This window comes from Theropithecus gelada, chromosome 14, assembly GCF_003255815.1.
Source record: "Theropithecus gelada isolate Dixy chromosome 14, Tgel_1.0, whole genome shotgun sequence".
Classification (NCBI taxonomy): Eukaryota; Metazoa; Chordata; class Mammalia; order Primates; family Cercopithecidae; genus Theropithecus; species Theropithecus gelada.
In genome coordinates this window covers 6,500,100-6,521,266 of record NC_037682.1, presented here as the reverse complement: position 1 = coordinate 6,521,266, position 21,167 = coordinate 6,500,100, and the positions used below count along the sequence as shown (strand labels likewise).

The 21,167-nt window shown below is 54.6% G+C and overlaps 1 protein-coding gene across 4 annotated transcripts in view; it reads left to right on the top strand.

Moving 5' to 3' along the window:
* The window catches only part of LRP5 (LDL receptor related protein 5), a 136,988-nt gene that overhangs the window by 100,801 nt on the left and 15,020 nt on the right, over nt 1-21,167 (top strand). For all 4 annotated transcript variants that reach the window (XR_003115670.1, XM_025357365.1, XM_025357364.1 and 1 more), the window contains exons 13-18: nt 996-1,195; nt 9,917-10,125; nt 11,523-11,713; nt 12,401-12,610; nt 16,135-16,260; nt 20,184-20,420. Coding sequence is in view for 3 of the 4 variants with exons in the window: in XM_025357365.1 (XP_025213150.1) it covers nt 996-1,195; nt 9,917-10,125; nt 11,523-11,713; nt 12,401-12,610; nt 16,135-16,260; nt 20,184-20,420 (1,173 nt within the window). In the remaining variant the exon portion in view is untranslated. The remainder of the gene's footprint in view (nt 1-995; nt 1,196-9,916; nt 10,126-11,522; nt 11,714-12,400; nt 12,611-16,134; nt 16,261-20,183; nt 20,421-21,167) is intronic.

Here is a 21,167-nt window from a genome sequence, read left to right as displayed (position 1 = left end):
GACTGTGCCCGGTTTTCTGCGGTTCACTGGTGTACACATAGGCACATAGCAAACTGCACACACAGTCATGGGTACGAGTTTCACTACCATTCCACCACCAATGTTCACACCATTACCTGCCTTCTGTCTTAAGTTTTCATCATTTAAAAATAAATTTATTGGGCTGGGCGTGGTGGCTTACGGCTGTAATCCTAGCACTTTGGGAAGCTGAGGTGGGCGGATCACCCGAGGTCAGGAGTTCAAGACCAGCCTGGCCAATATGGTGAAACCCCATCTCTACTAAAAATAAAAAATTAGCCAGGCATGGTGGGGCACACCTGTAATCCCAGCTACTCGGGAGGCTGAGACAGGAGAATTGCTTGAACTTGGGAAGGAGAAGTTTCAGGTGAGCCGAGTTTGTGCCACTGCACTCTAGCCTGGACAACAAGAGCGAAACTCTGTCTCAAATAAATAAATGCAGGGCGCAGTGGCTCACACCTGTAATCCCAGCACTTTGGAGGCCGAGGCGGGCGGATCATGCGGTCAGGAGATCAAGACCATCCTGGCTAACACAGTGAAACCCCGTCTGTACTAAAAATGCAAAAAATTAACTGGGTGTGGTGGCGGGCCCCTGTAGTCCTGGCTACTTGGGAGGTTGAGGCAGAAGAATGGCGTGAACCCGGGAGGTGGAGCTTGCAGTGAGCCAAGATCGTCTAGCCTGGGCAACAGTGCGAGACTCCGTCTCAAAATAAATAAATAAATAAATAAATAAATAAATAATCTATTTCAAAAATAACACTTGTACTTTGAAACAGCAGAGACACATATGACATGGAGAATGAAATTCCCCATAGCGCACCCCCGAGAAACAGCCCTGGTCCCCCCATCTTTCCCGTGGACCTCCAGTGGGGTGGATGCTGAGCCACCTGTTGTAGTCAAGTGGTGTGCTGTCCCGCCCGCCAGCTCCTCTTTGGCTTCCAGACACCCACCTGCAGCCCTATCTTTGCCTCCTCTAGCGCCCACTACCTTCTTGCTGTTCAGCCAGAAATCTGCCATCAGTCGGATGATCCCGGACGACCAGCACAGCCCGGATCTCATTCTGCCCCTGCATGGGCTGAGGAACGTCAAAGCCATCGACTATGACCCACTGGACAAGTTCATCTACTGGGTGGACGGGCGCCAGAACATCAAGCGAGCCAAGGACGATGGGACCCAGGCAGGTGCCCCGTTGGAAGGGTGCGGGGTGCTTCCCAAGGTGCGCCTCTTGCTGGTTTCCAGGCTGCTGCCCTTGTCCTTAGCAGAGGCAGGAAACAGAACTTGGTTCTGGGTGAACGATGACTTGGGCTTCGATTACATACTCACGGGGTATAACCCTGAGCTGCGTGGAACCCCGAGACTGTGATTATCTGTAGAAACTGGGTTTCTTAGTAGTTTAAGTAGTCATGGTGGGGTCAAACCCCACAGGACTTTTTTCTTTCCCAGAAAGAAAAGTGGTCTTGTGTCGTGCAGGGGTAGTTGGTACTGGTTAATCTAGGTTTATCCTTTATTTTGTAGGAATTGTACAGTCATTTCTGCTACAATGCAGTATATGTGCTTCTAAAAGTCACCACACTGCAAAATCGCACAGTAAAAATGACACGAATCATAGGAAAAAGGGGACCAGGGCACAACCCCCAAAATCTCCGTCAGTGACATGTAAGAGAAGAGAGGAACCTGGGAAATAGCAGAGCGCCTTTTGCACATTAAATGGTTAGATATATCCCACAATACTGTGCATTCATAAACGTTAACACTGCAATAAATACGGCACTTTACCTTGGGAAGATCTGGAGTTGGCTCATGAGTGTGGAAGGGTGCAGTGCGTGAGTTTTCGTGAAGCGCTGGAAGGAGGATTGTGGGAAATCAGATGGAACGTTCTCATCCCAGGTGTGGAGAGGAGTGGGTCATGGCCCCGGCAGTGAGCCCAGGGAGGTCAGAGACAGGTGTGTGTGTGGGTGTGACCCTGCGCAGTTCCCTGCCGGCTGTGGTTTTCTGCATTCGCTTAATGTGTCTCACGGAGGAAATTGTGCATGAGCAAATGTGAAACCGTGCTGTGCTCAAATTGTCCTAATATATCACTGCGTTGGAACAGAGTTGCTTTTTTTTTTTTTTTTTTTGAAATGGAGTCTCACTCTGTCACCCAGCCTGGAGTGCAGTGGCGTGATCTCGGCTTGCTGCAACCTCTGCCTACTACGTTCAAGCGATTCTCCTGCCTTAGCTTCCTGAATAACTGGGATTACAGGCGTGAGCCACTGCGTCCCTGCCAGGTTTGCATTTTTAAAACAAGTGCTAGGCTGGGTGTGGTGGCTCACGCCTGTAATCCCAGCACTTTGGGAGGCTGAGGTAGGCGGATCACCTGAGGTCAGGAGTTCAAGACCAGCCTGGCCAACATGGTGAAACCCCATCTCTACTGAAAATACAAAAATTAGCTGGGCATGGTGGCGGGTGCCTGTAATCCCAGGTACTCAGGAGGCTGAGGCAGGAGAATCACTTGAACCCAGGAGGCAGAGGTTGCAGTGAGCCGAGATCGCACCATTGCACTCCAGCCTGGGTGACAAGAGCAAAACTCCATCTCAAAAAATAAAAAATAAAAAAACAATTGCTGTAGCAGAAGCAACCACTTTGCGGTGTCAGGCTTGTGTGACCTGTTCCAGGAATGATGTGCTCACGGCGGCCTCAGGCCCACCTGGAGTCTGCAGCATGGGGCACAACAGGTTCATTAGCGTAGAATTCCAGGACAGGCCTGGCTCCTAAGCAGCCTTCTTTTATAAAAACTACAGAGCCCGCATGTAATCCCAGCACTTTGGGAGGCTGAGGCAGGTGGATCATGAGGTCAGGAGCTCAAGACCAGCCTGGCCAACATGGTGAAATCCTGTTTCTACTAAATATACAAAAATTAGCTGGGTGTGGTGGCGAGCACCTGTAGTCCCAGCTACTCAGGAGGCTGAGGCAGGAGAATTGCTGAACCTGGAAGGCAGAGGTTGCAGTGAGCTGAGACCACGCCATTGCACTCCAGCCTGGGCAACAGAGCGAGACTCCATCTCAAAACAAAACAAAACAAAACAAAAAAACTACAGAGCCACACGGCCTCTTTCTCCACCGAGCATCGGTGTGGGAGCTTGTGTTATTGTGATGAAATCTTGGTACTTTCTTGAGGCAGAGAGAGGCTGAGCGTCTGGAAAGACTTTCAGATGGGTCGCCATGTCCGCCGTCGGTTCCGCTGTCGTGCCCCCCATCTGAAGGCTGGTGCTGTCCAGACAGGCTGGACGCCCCTTTCCACCAGATCCTTCCTCCCGCAGCAGTTTCTAGTTGAGTTGTACTGTGAGGTCTGTGTCCTTGGTTGATGGCAAAAGTCAGCCGAATTGAAATTCAGAGCCATGCCCGGCTCCCTGGAGCTTCTCTCCTGGGCAGCTGTGATCATTGCCTCTGTTGTGGCGCAGATGGTGGAAATGGATTCCTTTCATCTTGCTTGCTACAGGTGACTGTCACGTGGAGTCCTTTGGAGAAAGGGACGTGTTAATTGATGGATGTGTGGCTCCCATGCTGAGAAAGCTCCTGGGCGTACATTGCCTTAGTGTCTCATTGGAGCTGCGTTCTTTTCTGGTGTCTGGTAGGCAGAGGTGATGAAGACTTGGAAGAAAACCCAGAAGGTTTTCCACTTAATTTGGAGAATGTGCTTTTCCCCTCTCGTGTCTGTCGCTAAGGTGCAGCCTCCTGCAGCCGCTGCGCTCTGTGGACGCTGGGTTTGATTCTTTACCAGGGGTCCCCCTGCTCCTCCAAAAGATGGTGTCTAAATTATCATCCAGTTGGCCGAGGTTTTTGTTTTCTATTGTTTTTATTTTTTATTGTGGTAAATATACATAACATAAAATTTACCATTTTAATTATTTTGTTCTTGTTTTTGAGACAGGGTCTCACCCCAGTGCCCGGGCTGGAGTGCAGTGGTGTGATCATGGCTCATTGCAGCCTCAGCCTCCTGGCTCCAGTGATCCTCTCACCTCAGCCTCTCTAGTAGCTGGAACTACAGGCATACACTACCACATCTGGCTGATTTTTTTAATTGTAGAGACCCACTATGTTGCCCAGGCTGGTCTCAACTCCTGGACTCAAGCCATCCGCCCACCTCACCCTCCCAAAGTGCTGGGATTACAGGCATGAGCCACAACACCCAGCCATTTTAACTTTCTCTCTCTCTCTCTCTCTCCCCTTTCTGTCTCTTTCTTTCTTTCTGTCTTTCTTTCTTTTTTGAGATGGAGTCTCGCTCTGTCACCCAGGCTGGAGTGGAATGCCGCGGTATCGGCTCACTGCAACTTCCGCCTCCCAGGTTTAAGCGATTCTCCTGCCTCAGCCTCCTGAGTAGCTGGGACTACAGGGGTCCATCACCATGCCCAGCTAATTTTTGTGTTTTTTAGCAGAGACGGGGTTCCACCATGTTGGCCAGGCTGGTCTCGAACTTCTAACCTGGTTATCCGCCGGCCTCAGCCTCCCAAAGTGCTGAGATTACAGGTGTGAGCCACTGTGACCGGCCTTGTTTTGAGACAAGGTCTTGCCCTGTCGCCCAGACTGGAGTGCAGTGTTGGGCTCTTGGCTCGCTGCAGCCTTCACCTCCCAGGCTCAAGTTGTGCACCTCCATACCTGGCTAATGGTATTTTATGTAGAGACAGATTTCACCGTGTTGCCCAGGCTGGCCTCGAACTGGACTCAAGCAGCCCGTCCACCTCAGCCTCCCAAAGTACTGAGATAACAGGCGTGAGCCCATTTTACCTATTCTGCAGTGGACAGTTCAGTGGCATTCAGTCAGTTCACATGGTAACCACCACCGCCATTCATCTCCAGACTACTTCACCTTCTCGGACCGAAACTGTGCATTAAACACACTCCTCATCTCGCTCTCACAGCCACCATTCTACTTTCTGTCTCTCTCTGCCTTCTCTAGGTACCACATGTAAGTGGAATTATACTAATATTTGCCCTTCTGTAACTAGCTTTTTTCACGTGGCATGGTGTCCTCAAGGTTCATCTGTGTTGTAGCCTGTGTCAGAATTTCCTGCCTTAAATTAAGCCTGAGTAATAACCCATCATAAGGGCTGGGTGTGGTGGCTCACGCCCTCTAATCCCAGCACTTTGGGAGTCTCAGATGGGCAGATCACTTGAGGTCAGGAGTTTGAGACCAGCCTGGCCAACATAGTGAAACACTGGCTCTACTAAAAGTACAAAATTAGCCGGGTGTGGTGGTGCGTACCTGTAATCCCAGTTACTCAGGAGGCTGAGGCAGGAGAATTGCTTGCACCCGGGAGGCAGAGGTTGCAGTGAACCAAGATTGTGCCTCTGCAGTCCAGCCTGGGCAACACAGTGAGACCCCGTCTCAAAAAAAAAAAAAAAATCATGGTATGGATGTACGGACCACATGTTGTTATTTATCCATCCACGGGTGCCAGGTCGCTTCCTCCTCTGGTTGTCGTGAATAAGCCGCTCTGAACATTTCCTTCCGTGGTGAAGGTTTTCTTCTAGTGAGGAAAAGGCGTGTTGCCTGTGGTGTTGCATAGGATTCTGGTAAGAAAGTTTGCACTAATTTTAAGTATTTGTACTTAACATTAAAAAGAAAGCTCAGGCCGGGCGCGGTGGCTCAAGCCTGTAATCCCAGCACTTTGGGAGGCCGAGACGGGCGGATCACGAGGTCAGGAGATCAAGACCATCCTGGCGAACACGGTGAAACCCCGTCTCTACTAAAAAATACAAAAAACTAGCCGGGTGCAGTGGCGGGCGCCTGTAGTCCCAACTACTCAGGAGGCTGAGGCAGGAGAATGGTGTGAACCCGGGAGGCGGAGCTTGCAGTGAGCTGAGATCCGGCCACTGCACTCCGGCCTGGGCGGCAGAGCGAGAGTCCGTCTCAAAAAAACAAAAAAAAAAAAAAAAAAAAGAAAGAAAGCTCAGGGGCTGGGTGCGGTGTCTCACACCTGTAATCCCAGCACTTTGGGAGGCCGAGGCGGGCGGATCACAAGGTCATGAGATTGAGACCATCCTGGCTAACACGGTGAAACCCCGTCTCTACTAAAAATACAAAAAAAATTAGCTGGTCATGGTGGCAGGCACCTGTAGTCTCAGCTAGTTGGGAGGCTGAGGCAGGAGAATGGCGTGAACCCAGGAGGCATGGAGCTTGCAGTGAGCCGAGATCACACCACTGCACTCCAGAGTAAGACTCCGTCTCACGCAAGACTCCATGTCAAAAAAAAAAAAAAAAAGAGCTCAGGGTTTATGAAACTGGCTAGCTGTGTAAAGTTTGCTGTGATGTTTTTGCACCTGAGAGGAGTGTGGCCAGGGTGTCACGTCACACAGTACACGTTTCTCAGATGGTTGTTCTCCAGACTGCTGTCCCAAAGTCTGGTTTTGCATCTGCTTCCCACAGACCCACCCTCCACGGTGAGCCTGATTTTGCCAGGGTAGCTGGAATCTTGCTTGTCTTCCAGCCTGGCAGCTGTACCAGGCCGGGGTCCGCAGCTGGAGAGCTCTGTGGCTTTTAGGAGGGAATTTGTTCAGTTGGTGTTGACACATGGCCCCCTAGGGTCCATCGCTCTGTGGCGATGTGGATGTTGTTATCTACAAAGACATGTGATCCTTCGTGTCTGATGAAAGTGATGATGTCTCTGCAGCTGCCCAGCAAGGCTGTGTGTGTGTGTGTGGTGTGGGGTGTGTGGGGTGTGTGTGTATGTGTATGGGGGAGGGAGGCACCCTTTCCATCTGGGTCCAAGAGGCTGGGCCTGGGGAAGAAGCTTCTTTTTCTTTACTTAGAGACTTTATTTGTATTTTTCAGGCTGGGGTGTGGTGGTATGAGCATAGGATGTGTGTGTGGTGTGTGGTGTGGGGTGTGTGGTGTGTGGTGTGGGTGTGTGGTGTGTGGTGTGTGTGGGGTATGTATGTGTATGGGGGAGGGAGGCACCCTTTCCACCTGGGTCCAAGAGGCTGGGCCTGGGGAAGAAGCTTCTTTTTCTTTTTTTTTTTTTTTTTTTTTTTTTGAGACGGAGTCTCGCTCTGTCGCCCAGGCTGGAGTGCAGTGGCGCGATCTCGGCTCACTGCAAGCTTCACCTCCCGGGTTCACGCCATTCTCCCGCCTCAGCCTCCGAGTAGCTGGGACTACAGGCGCCCGCCACCACGCCCGGCTAGTTTTTTGTATTTTTAGTAGAGACGGGGTTTCACCATGTTAGCCAGGATGGTCTCGATCTCCTGACCTCGTGATCCACCCGCCTCGGCCTCCCAAAGTGCTGGGATTACAGGCTTGAGCCACCGCGCCCGGCCAGCTTCTTTTTCTTTACTTAGAGACTTTATTTGTATTTTTCAGGCTGGGGTGTAGTGGTATGAGCATAGGGTGTGTGTGTGTGTGTGTGTGTGTGTGTGTGTATGTATGGTGTGGGGTGTAGTGGTATGAGCATAGGGTGTGTGTGTGTGTGTGGTGTGGGGTGTGTGGGGTGTGTGTGTATGTGTAGTGGTATGAGCACAGGGTGTGTGTGTGTGTGGTGTGGGGTGTGTGTGTATGTGTAGTGGTATGAGCATAGGGTGTGTGTGTGTGTGTGTGTGTGGTGTGGGGTGTGTGTGTATGTGTATGGGGGAGGGAGGCACCCTTTCCACCTGGGTCCAAGAGACTGGGCCTGGGGAAGAAGCTTCTTTTTATTTACTTAGAGACTTTATTTGTATTTTTCAGGCTGGGGTGTAGTGGTATGAGCATAGCGTGTGTGTGTGTGTGTGTGTGTGTGTGTGTGTGTGTGTGTGTGTGTGNTGTGTGTGTGTGTGTGTGTGTGTGTGTGTGTGTGTGTGTGTGTGTGTGTGTGTGTGTATGGTGTGGGGTGTAGTGGTATGAGCATAGGGGGTGTGTGTGTGTGTGTGGTGTGGGGTGTGTGGGGTGTGTGTGTATGTGTAGTGGTATGAGCACAGGGTGTGTGTGTGTGTGTGGTGTGGGGTGTGTGGGTGTATGTGTGTGTGGTGTGGGGTGTGTGTGTATGTGTAGTGGTATGAGCATAGGGTGTGTGTGTGGGGGGGGGTGTGGGGTGTGTGGGGTGTGTGTGTATGTGTATGTGTATGGGGGAGGGAGGCACCCTTTCCACCTGGGTCCAAGAGACTGGGCCTGGGGAAGAAGTTTCTTTTTATCTACTTAGAGACTTTGTTTTATTTGTATTTTTTTGAGACAGGGTCCTACTCTGTCACCCAGGCTGGGGTGTGGTGGTGTGAGCATAGCTCACTGCAGCCTTGGCCTCCCAGGCTTAAGCGATCCTCCCAACTCAGCCTTCTGAGTAGCTGGGACTGTAGGCCTGCGTCACCATACCGAGCTAGTGTTTTTTTGTTTGGTTGGTTTAATTTTTTTTGATGCAGATGGAGTTTTGCTGCATTGCCCAGACTAGTCTCAAACTCCTCAGCTCACGTGATTCTCCCACCTCGGTTTCCCGACATTCTGGGATCATGGGCGTGAGCCACTGCTGCCTCCCTGTTTTATTAACTGCTGAAAGACCTAGATAAAGTCTGAAAAGACTTACTGTCAGAGCACCATCCTGAGATGATTCCCTCTGACTCAAGGGAGCGGGAGGGGAGCTTTTCCTTCAGGCCTGGGTGGCAGTAGCCCAGGTTCTCCAGGCGCCATTTGCCCCAGGCCAAATCACTCGGGATCTTGGATGCAGCTGTCTTTCGGGGTAACCCAAAGGGACCAGATCCTCCCGGGCAGTAGGCTTCTGGGCTGTCCTCTCCTCCTACATCAGCTCAGTAAGATCCCTTTGAAGGGATGCTGTTTCCGAGGCCCCAAAAGCCCAGGCTCATCCCTGAGATGCAGAGGGTGGGCTGGGCTCAGGCAGGGCTCCAGCATCTCCTGGCCGGTGACCGCGGAGAGTCCTTGAGAGTCACTGAGAGATGTGGCTGCCCTGCGTTCTCAAGAGGGGCTCTGGGTCATTCCCCACACTCACCTGCCCCCACCCACCCTCACCTGGCCCCCAACCTGACCTACCCCCACATCTGTACCAGCCCCTTTACCTTCACCTGCCCTACCCACCCTCACCTCCCCTGTACCCTCACCTCACCCACTCACCCACCCCTGCACCCGCACCTGTCCCCCACCTTCACCTAACCCCCACCCTCACCTGACCTTTCCCTCACCTGGCCTCCCCCTCACCTGGCCTCCCCCCTCACCTGGCCTCCTGCCCTTGGGGAAGGGGTTGTAAGGGGTGGCCCCCACACTGGCTGTCCTGGTGCCCTGCAGAGAAAACAGGACATGAGGGCCGCAGTCCAAAAGCTTGCGTCCTAGCAGGTGGAGAAGACAGGCACGTGTTGGGAAGGGCCCTGTGGTTCTGGGTGCCTTCTTGGCCATCAGCAGAGCCTTCATGGGAGCGCCAGGCTAGTGGCACACAGCTGGGTCCCCTGGTGGGTTGGTTGATGAGGCCTCAAGTCCGAGGCGGCAAGAGCTCTTCCAGAGGCCGTTGTCTGAATCGCTCTGGCATACTCGGGCGGGCATGTAGTTAGGAGCTGATTGAAGAGGAGAGACCCGCACACCAATACTGGGATTTGACTTTCAGGCTAAACTCGAGAATTGTGGCCTCTGCTCTCCTGCCAGAGCTCTCCAGCCAGCACCCGGGGGTCTCCGCCAGTGCCCGGGGGTCTCCACCAGTGCCCGGGGGTCTCCACCAGTGCCGGGGAGTCTCCGCCAGTGCCCAGGGATCTCCACCAGTGCCCGGGGGTCTCCAGCCAGTGCCCAGGGGTCTCCACCAGTGCCCGGGGGTCTCCGCCAGTGCCCGGGGGTCTCCAGCCAGTGCCCGGGGGTCTCTGCCAGTGCCCGGGGGTCTCCAGCCAGTGCCCGGGGGTCTCCAGCCAGTGCCCGGGGTGTCTCCAGCCAGTGCTCAGGAGTCTTGGTTTCTTTGTCTTACAGCCCTTTGTTTTGACCTCTCTGAGCCAAGGCCAAAACCCAGACAGGCAGCCCCACGACCTCAGCATCGACATCTACAGCCGGACGCTGTTCTGGACGTGCGAGGCCACCAATACCATCAACGTCCACAGGCTGAGCGGGGAAGCCATGGGGGTGGTGCTGCGTGGGGACCGCGACAAACCCAGGGCCATCGTCGTCAATGCGGAGCGAGGGTAGGAGGCCAATGGGTGGGTGGGGGTGCTGCCCCCCAGGCATGCCCGCCATGTCTTCCGCCGAATGCCAGCCTCTCACAGGCTGGGGTGATTTTCCACCCCGGTGATCCAATGGTTGGCTTTCTGGGATCCCAAAAGCAAACACAGGCTCTTTCACGGGCACTCCAGGGAAGCAGAAAGCCCTGAGGGCTAAAAGGGAAGGGGTAGCGCTGCTGAGAGGTCACAGGGCAGTGCTGGCCAACGGGAGTTGCAGTTGGTAGGTTTTGTACCATCCCTGTTAAACTTGAACCCTGTGCAGAAATCCCTTCCACGGCATGGGGGCTGCCCGTTGACTCGCTCCTGTTCCACTGCAAGGAGCTCCTGGGCTTCTTCCTCCCGGAGGCCCCCGATGCTCCCACCTGTTGATCGTCAGAGCTTCTTGTTGGTGGGAAGGCACCCAGGACCTGAAGGTCTCCAGAGGGAACAGCCAGGGAAAGAGGGAGACCGAAACCCACGTGACATGAAACTCAGGCTCCAAACTGAGCATGGCAATGTTTGCGGACAGGAGCGCGATGGCCTTCCTCCGATAGCTGGGGGGCTGGCATGAAGACAGGAGCTACAGCCAGCGCAGGTCCTGGGCCAGGAGCCCAGCGTTTGAGCCCTGACTCTGCCACTTACTGCCCACGTGACCTCAGGCGAGTGGCATAACCTCTTGGAGACTCAGTTTCCTCATTGGTAGGAGTGGCGGCCACGGTGGTGCAGCCTCTGCAGCACACGGTGGGGTCAGTGGGTGGGAGCCCCAGGTCTGTAAGGTGGCTATGCAGGAGCCAGCTGAGCTGGTCTCCCAATGGCCAGGGCTCCAGGGTCCTTAGCAGCTGTGAGGGCCTGCATCTGTCTCCCATGGCTGCTGTCAGAAATTACCAGAAGCTAAGTGGCTGAGAGTAATGGACGCTTGTTCTCTCACAGTTCCTGAGGCCAGAAGCCTGAGATCAAGGTGTGGCAGGGCCCTGCGCCCTCTGAAGGCTCTGAGGGAACCTTTGGGTTTCTGGTGGCTCCAGGCATCCCTTGACTTGTGGTCATGTCACTCCAGTCTCTCTGACGGCACATTGTGTGCCCTCTTCTGTGTCACTTAAGGACACTTCATTTGGCTTTAGGGCCCACCCTCACCCATTGTGGTCGTATCTTGATCCTTCCTGACATTTCTGAAGACCCTGTTTCCAAATAAGCTCACATTCCGAGGTTCTGAGGTGGACGTGAATTTGGGGAGCACTGTTCAACTAGTACAGAATGTGACCTGTCAGCCTCGGGCAGCCCTGAGAGGCAGGGCCTTTCCACAGCCCAGCTGGGTGCCCTGAGCTCCGCGCTGGCCGAGGAGACGCCGTCCCTGCACCCATCCTTCACCTGGCACCCTCCCGCAGGTACCTGTACTTCACCAACATGCAGGACCGGGCAGCCAAGATCGAACGCGCAGCCCTGGACGGCACTGAGCGCGAGGTCCTCTTCACCACCGGCCTCATCCGCCCCGTGGCCCTGGTGGTGGACAATACACTAGGCAAGCTGTTCTGGGTGGACGCGGACCTGAAGCGCATTGAGAGCTGCGACCTGTCAGGTATGCGCCCCGGTGCCTGCCCTGCCACAGACACCCTGCCTGCCTTGTCGTCAGTAATGGCAGCAGCTGCCAGATTGTCTGGGACCTGCCGTGAGCCCAGCTCCGCACCGGGAACTTTGCATGTAGCATGTTTAGTCCTCACGCTGACAACTCCAGGCTGGGGTTCCGAGTGAGCCCCACTGGGTAGAGGCAGAAGATGAAGCTCAGAGAGGGTGAGCCAGCTGCTTGAGGCCCCACAGCCAGGGATGGAGCAGGACTTCAGCCTAGCCTCTGCCCCTGGCACCTGCACAAGCAGCTGCTCTGCTCTGGGCTGTGTTAGGCCGTGAGGACTGGAGAGAAATGAGAGTTGGTGCTTAGAGAGGGGGTGCAGGTCCCCGTGGCTTTTCCTCTTACGATGGGGTGGGTGGGGGAGGGGAGGGGCCATGCTTGCAGGGGCCAGTGACCGAGGCCCGCCGTTGGAACTGATGGCCTTCCTTCGGAACCCGGCCCAGGTGGGAGCAGGGCTTTCCGAGGGCTTGGCTTGGGTTGGCCTGCTTCCAGGGACTCTGCTGCAGCTCCCATCCCTGCCCAGAGCACGAAATGCCCCCCGGCTCCCTGGCAGCCCTGTCAACCTCTGTCCTCCCAAGCTGAGTGTGGGGCGAGCTCTGGAGGTCAGCACCGCTCAGGGGGGCCCTGTGCTGCTTGCAGGGGCCAACCGCCTGACCCTGGAGGACGCCAACATCGTGCAGCCTCTGGGCCTGACCGTCCTTGGCAAGCACCTCTACTGGATCGACCGCCAGCAGCAGATGATCGAGCGTGTGGAGAAGACCACCGGGGACAAGCGGACTCGCGTCCAGGGCCGTGTCGCCCACCTCACTGGCATCCACGCGGTGGAGGAAGTCAGCCTGGAGGAGTTCTGTACGTGGGGACTGGCGGTGGGGTGGGGCAGGGTGGGCAGGGTGGTCTGTAACCCAGACCGCTAGAGGAGGCCGGAGGCCAGTGCAGGAGCCCGCGTGGCCTCAGCCGGGCGGTGGGCTCCGCCAGATGCCAATCGTTTCCCGCTGGGGTTCAGTGAGACATCCAAATGTCCTGAGGCCTCTGAGGTTGTTTGCTTTTGCTGCAGAACAAATCACCACAAACAGCATTTTAAGACAATACCAACTCTTTTTTTCTTTTTTTTTTTTTTGAGTCAGGATCTCGCTCTGTTGCCCAGGCTGGAGCGCCATGGCGTAAACACAGTTCACTGCAGCCTCGACCTCTGGGCTTAATTAAGCGAACCTCCTGCCTCAGCCTCCCAGGTAGCTGGGACTACAGGTGCGCACCACCACACCTGGCTAATGTTTTTTGTAGAGACGGGGTTTCCCCATGTTTCCCAGGCTGGTCTGCAACTCCTGGGCTCAAGCAGTCTGCCTGCTGTGGCCTCCCAAAGTGCTAGGATTATAGGTGTGAGCCACTGGCCTGACAACACCCATGGATTGTCTCAGTTCTGTAAAGCAGAAGTCCAGGCATGGCGTGGCTCACCTGGGTTCTCTGCTCAGGGTCTCACAGGGCCGGAATCAACGTGTCAGCAACGCTGGGCCCTCAGCAGAGGCTCGGTGGAGAAACAGGCTTCCCTGCTCACTCAGCAGGTGGCAGTTGTGGGATTGAGGTTCTGTTTTCTTTCCGGTTGTTGGTCGGGGACCACTCTCAGCTCCTAGAGACCACCCCAGGTCCTCGCCCCGTGGCCTCTTTGCCTCAGCAGTGGGGGCTCCTTGCGTCAGTCCCTCCTGCACCTTGAGTCTCTCAACTTGCTCCTCTCCCACCAGCTGGGGAGCCCGCTCTGCTTCTAAAGGCCCCTGTGATTTGGTTCAGCCACCTTTGGATTAGATTAGCCTCCCCTTTGATAGACTCCAGGTCAGCTGATTAATAACCTTAATCACATCCACAGAATCCCTTCTGCCACATAAGGTCATGACGCTGTGCTGGGACTGAGGTGGGAAATGAGGGGGGCATTTAGGATTCTGCCTGCCACTGCCTTGCTGTGCCCCAGGGCTTGGGGGAGGGAGCTGTGACCACAGTCCTTCCTCCCCTGCATGGTAACCATCTGAGAATGACTTGAGACCAGCCTGGGCAACATGGTGAGAACCCATCCCTTACAAAAAATGCCTCCCCCAGGCTGAGCTCCGTGGCTCACGCCTATAATCCCAGCACTTTGAGAGACCAAGGCGGGCTGATCATTTGAGGTTGGGAGTTCGAGACCAGCCTGGCCAACATAGTGAAATCCCGTCTCTACTAAAAGTACAAAAATTAGCTGGGTATGGTGGCAGGTGCCTGTAGTCCCAGCTACTGGGGAGGCTGAGGTGGGAGAATTACTCGAATCCGGGAGGTGGAAGTTGCAGTGAGCCGAGATTGCGCCACTGCACTCCAGCCTGGGCAACAATGTGAGACTCTGTCTCAAAAAAAAAAAAAAAAAAAAAAGGGCCGGGGGTGGTGGTGACAAAGGGACCCTATCTCAGAAAAACCAAGCACCTAATCCTTGAGACTGAGGAGGGACACTGCGAAGTGTTTCTGGGTGGGGCGGGGAGCACAGTGTCTTCTGTCATTTCTTCCACCTGGGAGTGGCCAGCTCTCCCTCCAGGCTGCCTCCTCTTCTTCCCATTGTTGGGATGTTGGACACATTTGGTTAACTGGATAGAATAACGCGAGTTCCCAGGGACTTGGTCCATTTGCTATTTTATTTTATTTTATTTATTTATTTTTTGAGACAGAGTTTCGCTTTTGTCACCCAGGCTGGAGTGCAGTGGCGCGATCTCGGCTCACTGCAACCTCTGCCTCCCAGGTTCAAGCGATTCTCCTATCTCAGCCTTCCAAGTAACTGGGATTATAGGCACCCACCACCACACTAGGCTAATTTTTTGTATTTTTAGTAGAGACGGGTTTTCACCCATGTTGCCCAGGCTGATCTTGAACTCCTAGCCTCAGGTGATCCACCCGCCTCGGCCTCCCAAAGTGCTGGGATTATAGACGTGAGCCACCGTGCCTGGCACCATTTGCTCTTTTAATTCCCATGTGTGTTAGTGTCCCACGGCTGCAGTAACAAATGACCACAAACTGGATGGCTTAAAGCGACAGAAATGGATTCCCCCAATGTGCTGGAGGCCAGAAGCCCGCAACCAAGCTGTTGGAAGGGCTGTGCTTCCTCTGCAGGCTCCAGGGAGAATCTGTTTGTTGGCCTTTCCAGTGCTGTGGGTGCAGGTGTTCCACGCTTGTGGATGCACCACGTCAACCTCTGCCCATCTTCGTGTGTCCATCTCCTTTGTGTCTGCGTCTTTACCTCTTCCTCATGTCTGTGTTGCCTCTTACAAGGACATTTGTCACTGGGTTTAGGGCCCACCCAAATCATCCCAGATGACCTCGTCTTGAGATCCTTAACCTGCAAAGACCCTTTTTCCAAAAAAAGGTTATGTTCGCAGATTCTACGCCTTAAGACATGGGTGTATCTTTCTGGGGGGCACTATCCAACCCCTTATACAATGAAAGAAGGGAAGAGGGCCACGTGTGGTGGCTCACACCTGTAATCTCAGCACTGTAGGAGGCTGAAGTGGGAGGGTCACTTGAGCCCAGGAGTTTAAGAGCAGCCTAGGCAATATGATGAGACCCTGTTTCTACAAAAAGTAAAAAAAAAAAAAAAAAAAAAGCCAGGTGTGGTGGCTTACGCCTGTAATCCCAGCACTTTGGGAGGCTGAGGCAGGCGGATCACATGGTCAGGAGTTCGAGACCAGCCTGACCAACATGGTGAAACCCCATCTATACTAAAAATACAAAAATTAGCTGGGTGTGGTGGCGCATGCCTGTAATCCCAGCTACTCAGGAGGCTGAGGCTGGAGAATCGCTTGAACCCAGGAGGTGGAGGTTGCAGTGAGCCAAGATCATGCCACTGCACTCCAACCTGGGCAACAGAGCCAGACTCTGTCTCAAAAAAAAAAAAAAAAAGGCAGGCATGGTGGTGCATGCCTGTAGTCCCAGCTACTCAGGAGGCTGAGGCAGGAGGGTGGTTTGACCCATAGAGATCAAAGCTACGGTGAGCCATGATCGCACCACTGCCCTCCAGCCAGGGCGGCAGAGTGAGGCCCTGTCTCAAAGTAAGTAGATGAGGAGGAGAGACAAATGGGCAGTTCAGAGTGATGGTCATGGGCACAGTAGGGACTGGTGCAGACAGGCTGGCCTGTGATGTCAAGCAAGTTCTGTAACTGTCTCCAGCCTCCATTTGTGTGTCAATTTCCATGTCAGTAGGAAGACTCTGTAGGCTGCCAAGAGGAATAAGTGGGAGGATCCTCCCAGAGAGATGGGACCTGCGGGAGGGTCAGTTCTCCTGAGTTCTCATTTGGCCCCTACCCTCCAGGCTGTGGTTCTGAGGTGAGAGGCAGAGCCTGACCTCCGTTTGCCTTGTTTTGTCCTTGCAGCAGCCCACCCATGTGCCCGTGACAATGGTGGCTGCTCCCACATCTGTATTGCCAAGGGTGATGGGACACCACGGTGCTCATGCCCGGTCCACCTCGTACTCCTGCAGAACCTGCTGACCTGTGGAGGTAGGTGTGACCTGGGTGCTCTGTTGGGGTGATGGATAGGTACCTGATTCTCTGCCTGCCAGGTTGCTGCCTGGCATCCTTTTAAAATCACAGTCCCTGTGGCATCCAGTTTCCAAAGCTGATTGTCTCTTCCTTTGTCCTCCTTTCTTTTCTAGTATGTGCATTCGGTGCTATGAATTTTCCTCTAAGTACTGCATTTCCTGCGTCTCACAAATTTTGTTATATTTTCATTTTCAGGTAGTTTGAATATTTTTACACTTCTCCTGAGATGACATGTTTGGCTCATGTGTTATTTAGAAGTGTTGCTTAGTTTCTAAAGAGTTGGGGCTTTCCAGCTGTCTCTCTGCAACTGATTGCTAATTTAATTCCACTGTAGTCTGAGAGCTTATTTTGTATGATTTCTATTTTAAATGTGTTGGGTGTGGTGTTTTTGTTGTTGTTTTTTTGTGTGTGTTTGTTTTGTTTTGTTTTGTTTTTGATACAGTGTTTCACTCTGTCACCCAGACTGGAGTGCAATGGCACAATCTTGGCTCACCGCAACCACCGCCTCCCAGGTTCAAGTGATCCTCTTGCCTCAGCCTCCTAAGTAGCTGGGATTACAAGTGCACGCCACCATACCCAGCTAATTTTTGTATTTTTAGTAGAGATGGGGTTTCACCATGTTGGTCAGGCTGGTCTCAAACTCCTGACCTCGTGATCCACCCACCTCGGCCTCCCGAAGTGCTGGGATTACAGGCCTGAGCCAGCGCGCCTGGCCATTAGGTGTGTTTTATCACCCAGCATCATGTGGTTTATCTTGGTGAATGTTCTGTGTACTCTTGAAAAGAATGTGGATTCTGCTGTTGTTCGGTGGAGTGTTCTAGAAACATCAATTAGATCCAGTTGATGGATAGTGCTCATCAGGTTGTCTATATCCTTCCTTCCTCCTTCCTGAACGCCTGCTCGTGCTGTCAGTTTTTGACAGGGCTGTGGAGTCTCCAACTCTAATGGTGGATTTGTTTATTTATCCTAGTAGCTCTATCTTTTTCTTCTACCCGTGATCCTCTTTTCCCACTAGGGCTTCCTGGTGCTACTGGTGGGAGAGTGGGGTAGTGAAGAACATGGGCTTTAGGGCCAAAGAGGCCAGGGTTCAAATCCTGGCTCTGTCACTTCCCAGTTGAGTGACCCTGGCTGGTGCCTGACCCACTCTGAGCCTCCACTTCCTCCTCTGTGAAATTGAGAGCACTTAACCTGGCAGGCTGTCATGGGCATGAAGTAACAGGGCACTCCACCTGGGCCCTGACACGTGATGTACAGGAATGCCAGCTGCTATGCCGTGGGCGTGGCATTAGTAATAAAGTGACCATCTGAATCCTCACCACAGTGAAGCCTGTCGAGGGCTTTCTGTCCTATACCCCGTGCCTCCAGGTGGCCTTGGATCCTGTTGGTTCTGTGCTCTGCCCAGCTCCCCTTCTCCTGTGGGAGCTCCTGGGGGCTCAGCTTCATCCTACATACAGCAGACAGCAGCACACGCTGGCTCTGCACCTTTTTCTTTCTTTTTTTTGAGATGGAGTCTCACTTTTGTCACGCAGGCTGCAGTGCAATGGTGTGATCTTGGCTCACTGCAACCTCCACCTCCTGGGTTCAAGCGATTTTCCTGCCTTACCCTCCCAAGTAGCTGGGATTACAGGCTCCCGCCACCACACCTGACTAATTTTTGTATTTTCAGTAGAGATGGGATTTCACCATGTTGGCCAGGATGGTCTTGAACTCCTGACCTCAGGTGATCTGCCCACCTCGGCCTCCCAAAGTACTGGGATTACAGGCGTGAGCCACCACACCCAGAGTGCTGGTTCTTTTTAGCAGCTTGTCTTGTTCCTGGAGAGACTGGCCCCGGCCCCGGAGCTCAGGGAGTAGGACTGCGGGGTGCTGCCTCACACCTCGAATTTGGCTATAAGCAGAGGGGACAGTTTTGTGACTGTCCCCCTCCTGAGCTTCCTGGCAGCTTTTCTCCAAGTTACAGCCCAAAAGCTCAGGTGGATTTGCAACCCGAGGGTGTCTGTGCACCTCCCACTGATGCCCAAATTGCCCTGGCCAAGAGACGGGGCCTTCAGAACGCTGCACCAACTGCAGCCTTGGGCCTCCATGCCAGAGGCCATGCTCTTCCGTCCAACCACCCCTTGGCCCGGGCCGTGGCCCTCCCGGTTTGGGGACTCAAGGCCTCTTCCTCACGGCTCAAGAGACATATATTTACCACACAGGTGCTTGTCATTCTCTTGTGGCCTCTTTGGGGAGATCACAGAAGGACAGGGGCTCACTGAGGTCTCAGACATGGACCCTTTGATAGTGGCAGGAGCCAGGCCGGGCAAGGGGCAGCCAGAGTCGCTTCAGCAGTGCCACCATCATCCCCATTCAGCCCTTCCCTGAGCCAGGCGCACCCCTGGCTCTGGCCGCAGTGTCCCAGTTAGAGCTCACAGGAGCTTGTGGTGCCCGGCGGCTGCTTCTGATTGAGAGTCGAGGTCGGAGGCTTTGGGAGGCTGAGAGGCTCTTGGTTTCACAGCTGCTGAGGGAGGCTTGGGCTCCATGTCGGGTCTGCCCCATGCCGCCATCACCCTCCAGCCACCGGCCCCCTGTGTCCCCCATGGCCAGGCACAGCTTGCAGACATCTGTCATTGGCTCCTCTCAGCCACCGTGGGCTGACTCTGGCGTGTCCTCCCGTGGCTGAGCCCAGCGGGGACAGCCGCTTCCTTTTATTTCCCGAGAGCTCTCATCTTTGATCAGGCCGCCTCCCCTATGCCAAAGTCCCTGTCACTTGGGTGAGCCCAGCAGTCATGGGGAAGGCCTGGGGGTTCCAAACATCCAAAGGCTTGCGTGCAGCGTGACAACTTGAAACCGATGCTTTTTTCCTTGATCAGATTTCAGCTTGACGGGGGCTTTGCTTACCTTTCAATGAGGCCTGGGCCGATTTCCCAGCATCCCCTCCTGAGGCCGGCCTCTGTTTTCTGTGATTTTCTGCACAAAGTGGGAGGGAGGAGTCCTAGGAAATGAGGGGCCACCTCGAAGCCAAGGGCTACTCTGACTTCTCTGTGCCAGTGCCCCCGCATTTGTGTGTCGCCAGCCCCTGGGTCTCTGCTGTTCCCTGAGTGCCGCTGCATGCCCAGCCCACACTGAGGACGTGGAGCCCCGAGGGGCAGGATGGCCTCCATGGTCACCTGTAGGAAGTGGCCTCCACCCTCCGATGATCCTCTCTGTCCTCCCCTTCACCACCCTCCACCCTCTGATGACCCTCTCCCTCCTCCGCTTCACCGCCCTCCCTGGGGATGTCCTCGGCCCTCCTGCCTGTGCCTTCTCCCGTCTTCTGCAGGCTCCTGGGACGTGCCGACTGGTCCTCTGCCAGCTCCCGCCTTGCTGTGGGCACACCGGCCACCACAGAGGCCTGACCCTGCTTCTGTAGCAGTCCCACACCCGTGGCAGGTGTGGCTGCTGACCACCTGCTTTCTGCCACTCTGGTCCCAAGGAGGGCGCAGTGGGCACTCAGGCGTGGCTAAGCAGATGCGTGTTGCGAGGGGGAGGAGGAAGGACTGCTCCAGTCCGGGCCGAATTTCCCACCTGGAGCATTTCTGCCGTATTTGGTGTAGCGCCTGCTTCTTAAAGCTCTGATCCTAGTCAGCCCCCTTTACCTTCTGCACTGAAAATCAGACGGATGCATGTCTTCTTGCAGCGAATGTGTATTCTCCCCGCCTCTCTTCTGGGTTTGGGCTGGAGGTGGGGCGGCGCCCAGGAGCCGCAGCGATGGAGAATGTGCGGGTGCAGCACTCGGCACGGCAGGGATGCGGAGCCCTTGCTGAGTCCCTGTACACTTCTGCTTTGAAGCCCAGTTATGCTATTGCCTGGGTTCTGCTGGGCGGGGCTGCGTGTGATGCTCTCCTCTGTCCCTCCCCCAGAGCCGCCCACCTGCTCCCCAGACCAGTTTGCATGTGCTACGGGCGAGATCGACTGTATCCCCGGGGCCTGGCGCTGTGACGGCTTTCCCGAGTGCGACGACCAGAGCGACGAGGAGGGCTGCCCTGTGTGCTCCGCCGCCCAGTTCCCCTGCGCGCGGGGCCAGTGTGTGGACCTGCGCCTGCGCTGCGATGGCGAGGCCGACTGTCAGGACCGCTCCGACGAGGCGGACTGTGACGGTGAGGCCCTCCCCGAAAAGGCTCTGCCAAGACCATGGCCCTGGCCTCCGGGATACGGAGCTTGGGGCTGCCTCTGGCCTCACAGGAGTAGGGGCTCTAAAAACCTTTGCTTGCAGGGAGATCGCCAAGTCTGTCTCTTAGGCCCAACAAGGAAAACTCTGCAGTCCCACCCGTCCTGTCCCACCAGGTAGTGTGGCTTGAAGGCAGACTGTGAGGGGCTGTCTCACCTTCCTGCATTAGGTCAGGAGTTTCACAGGAACCTGAGGCACATTCAGGGGTGGGCTGCAGAGGTCCATGGCTCACACCCTGGTAAATCCCTCCCAAAGGACAGCGCTTTCTCCACTGAGCAGTCTGTGGGGTAGTGCTTAAGCCTGCGTGGTTTCAATCAACCTGAGAATCAGGAGTTATAAAGAGATTTGCTCAGGCATCCCCGGCCCTCTCTGACCAGCGGGATCTTCCTTTAGATGTTGATAGTGAAACAAATCTCTTCTGTGTCCCCTCTGAGTTTTCCTTTTTTTTTTTTTTTTTTCTGAGACAGAGTCTTGCTCTGTCACCCAGGCTGGAGTGTCCTGGTGTAATCTTGGCCCACTGCAACCTCTGCCTCCGGGATTCAAGCGATTCTCCTGCCTCAGCCTCCCCAGTAGCTGGGACTACAGGCATCTGCCACCACGCCCAGCTAATTTTTGTATTTTTAGTAGAGACGGGGTTTCACCATGTTGGCCAGTCTGGTCTCGAACTTCTGACCTC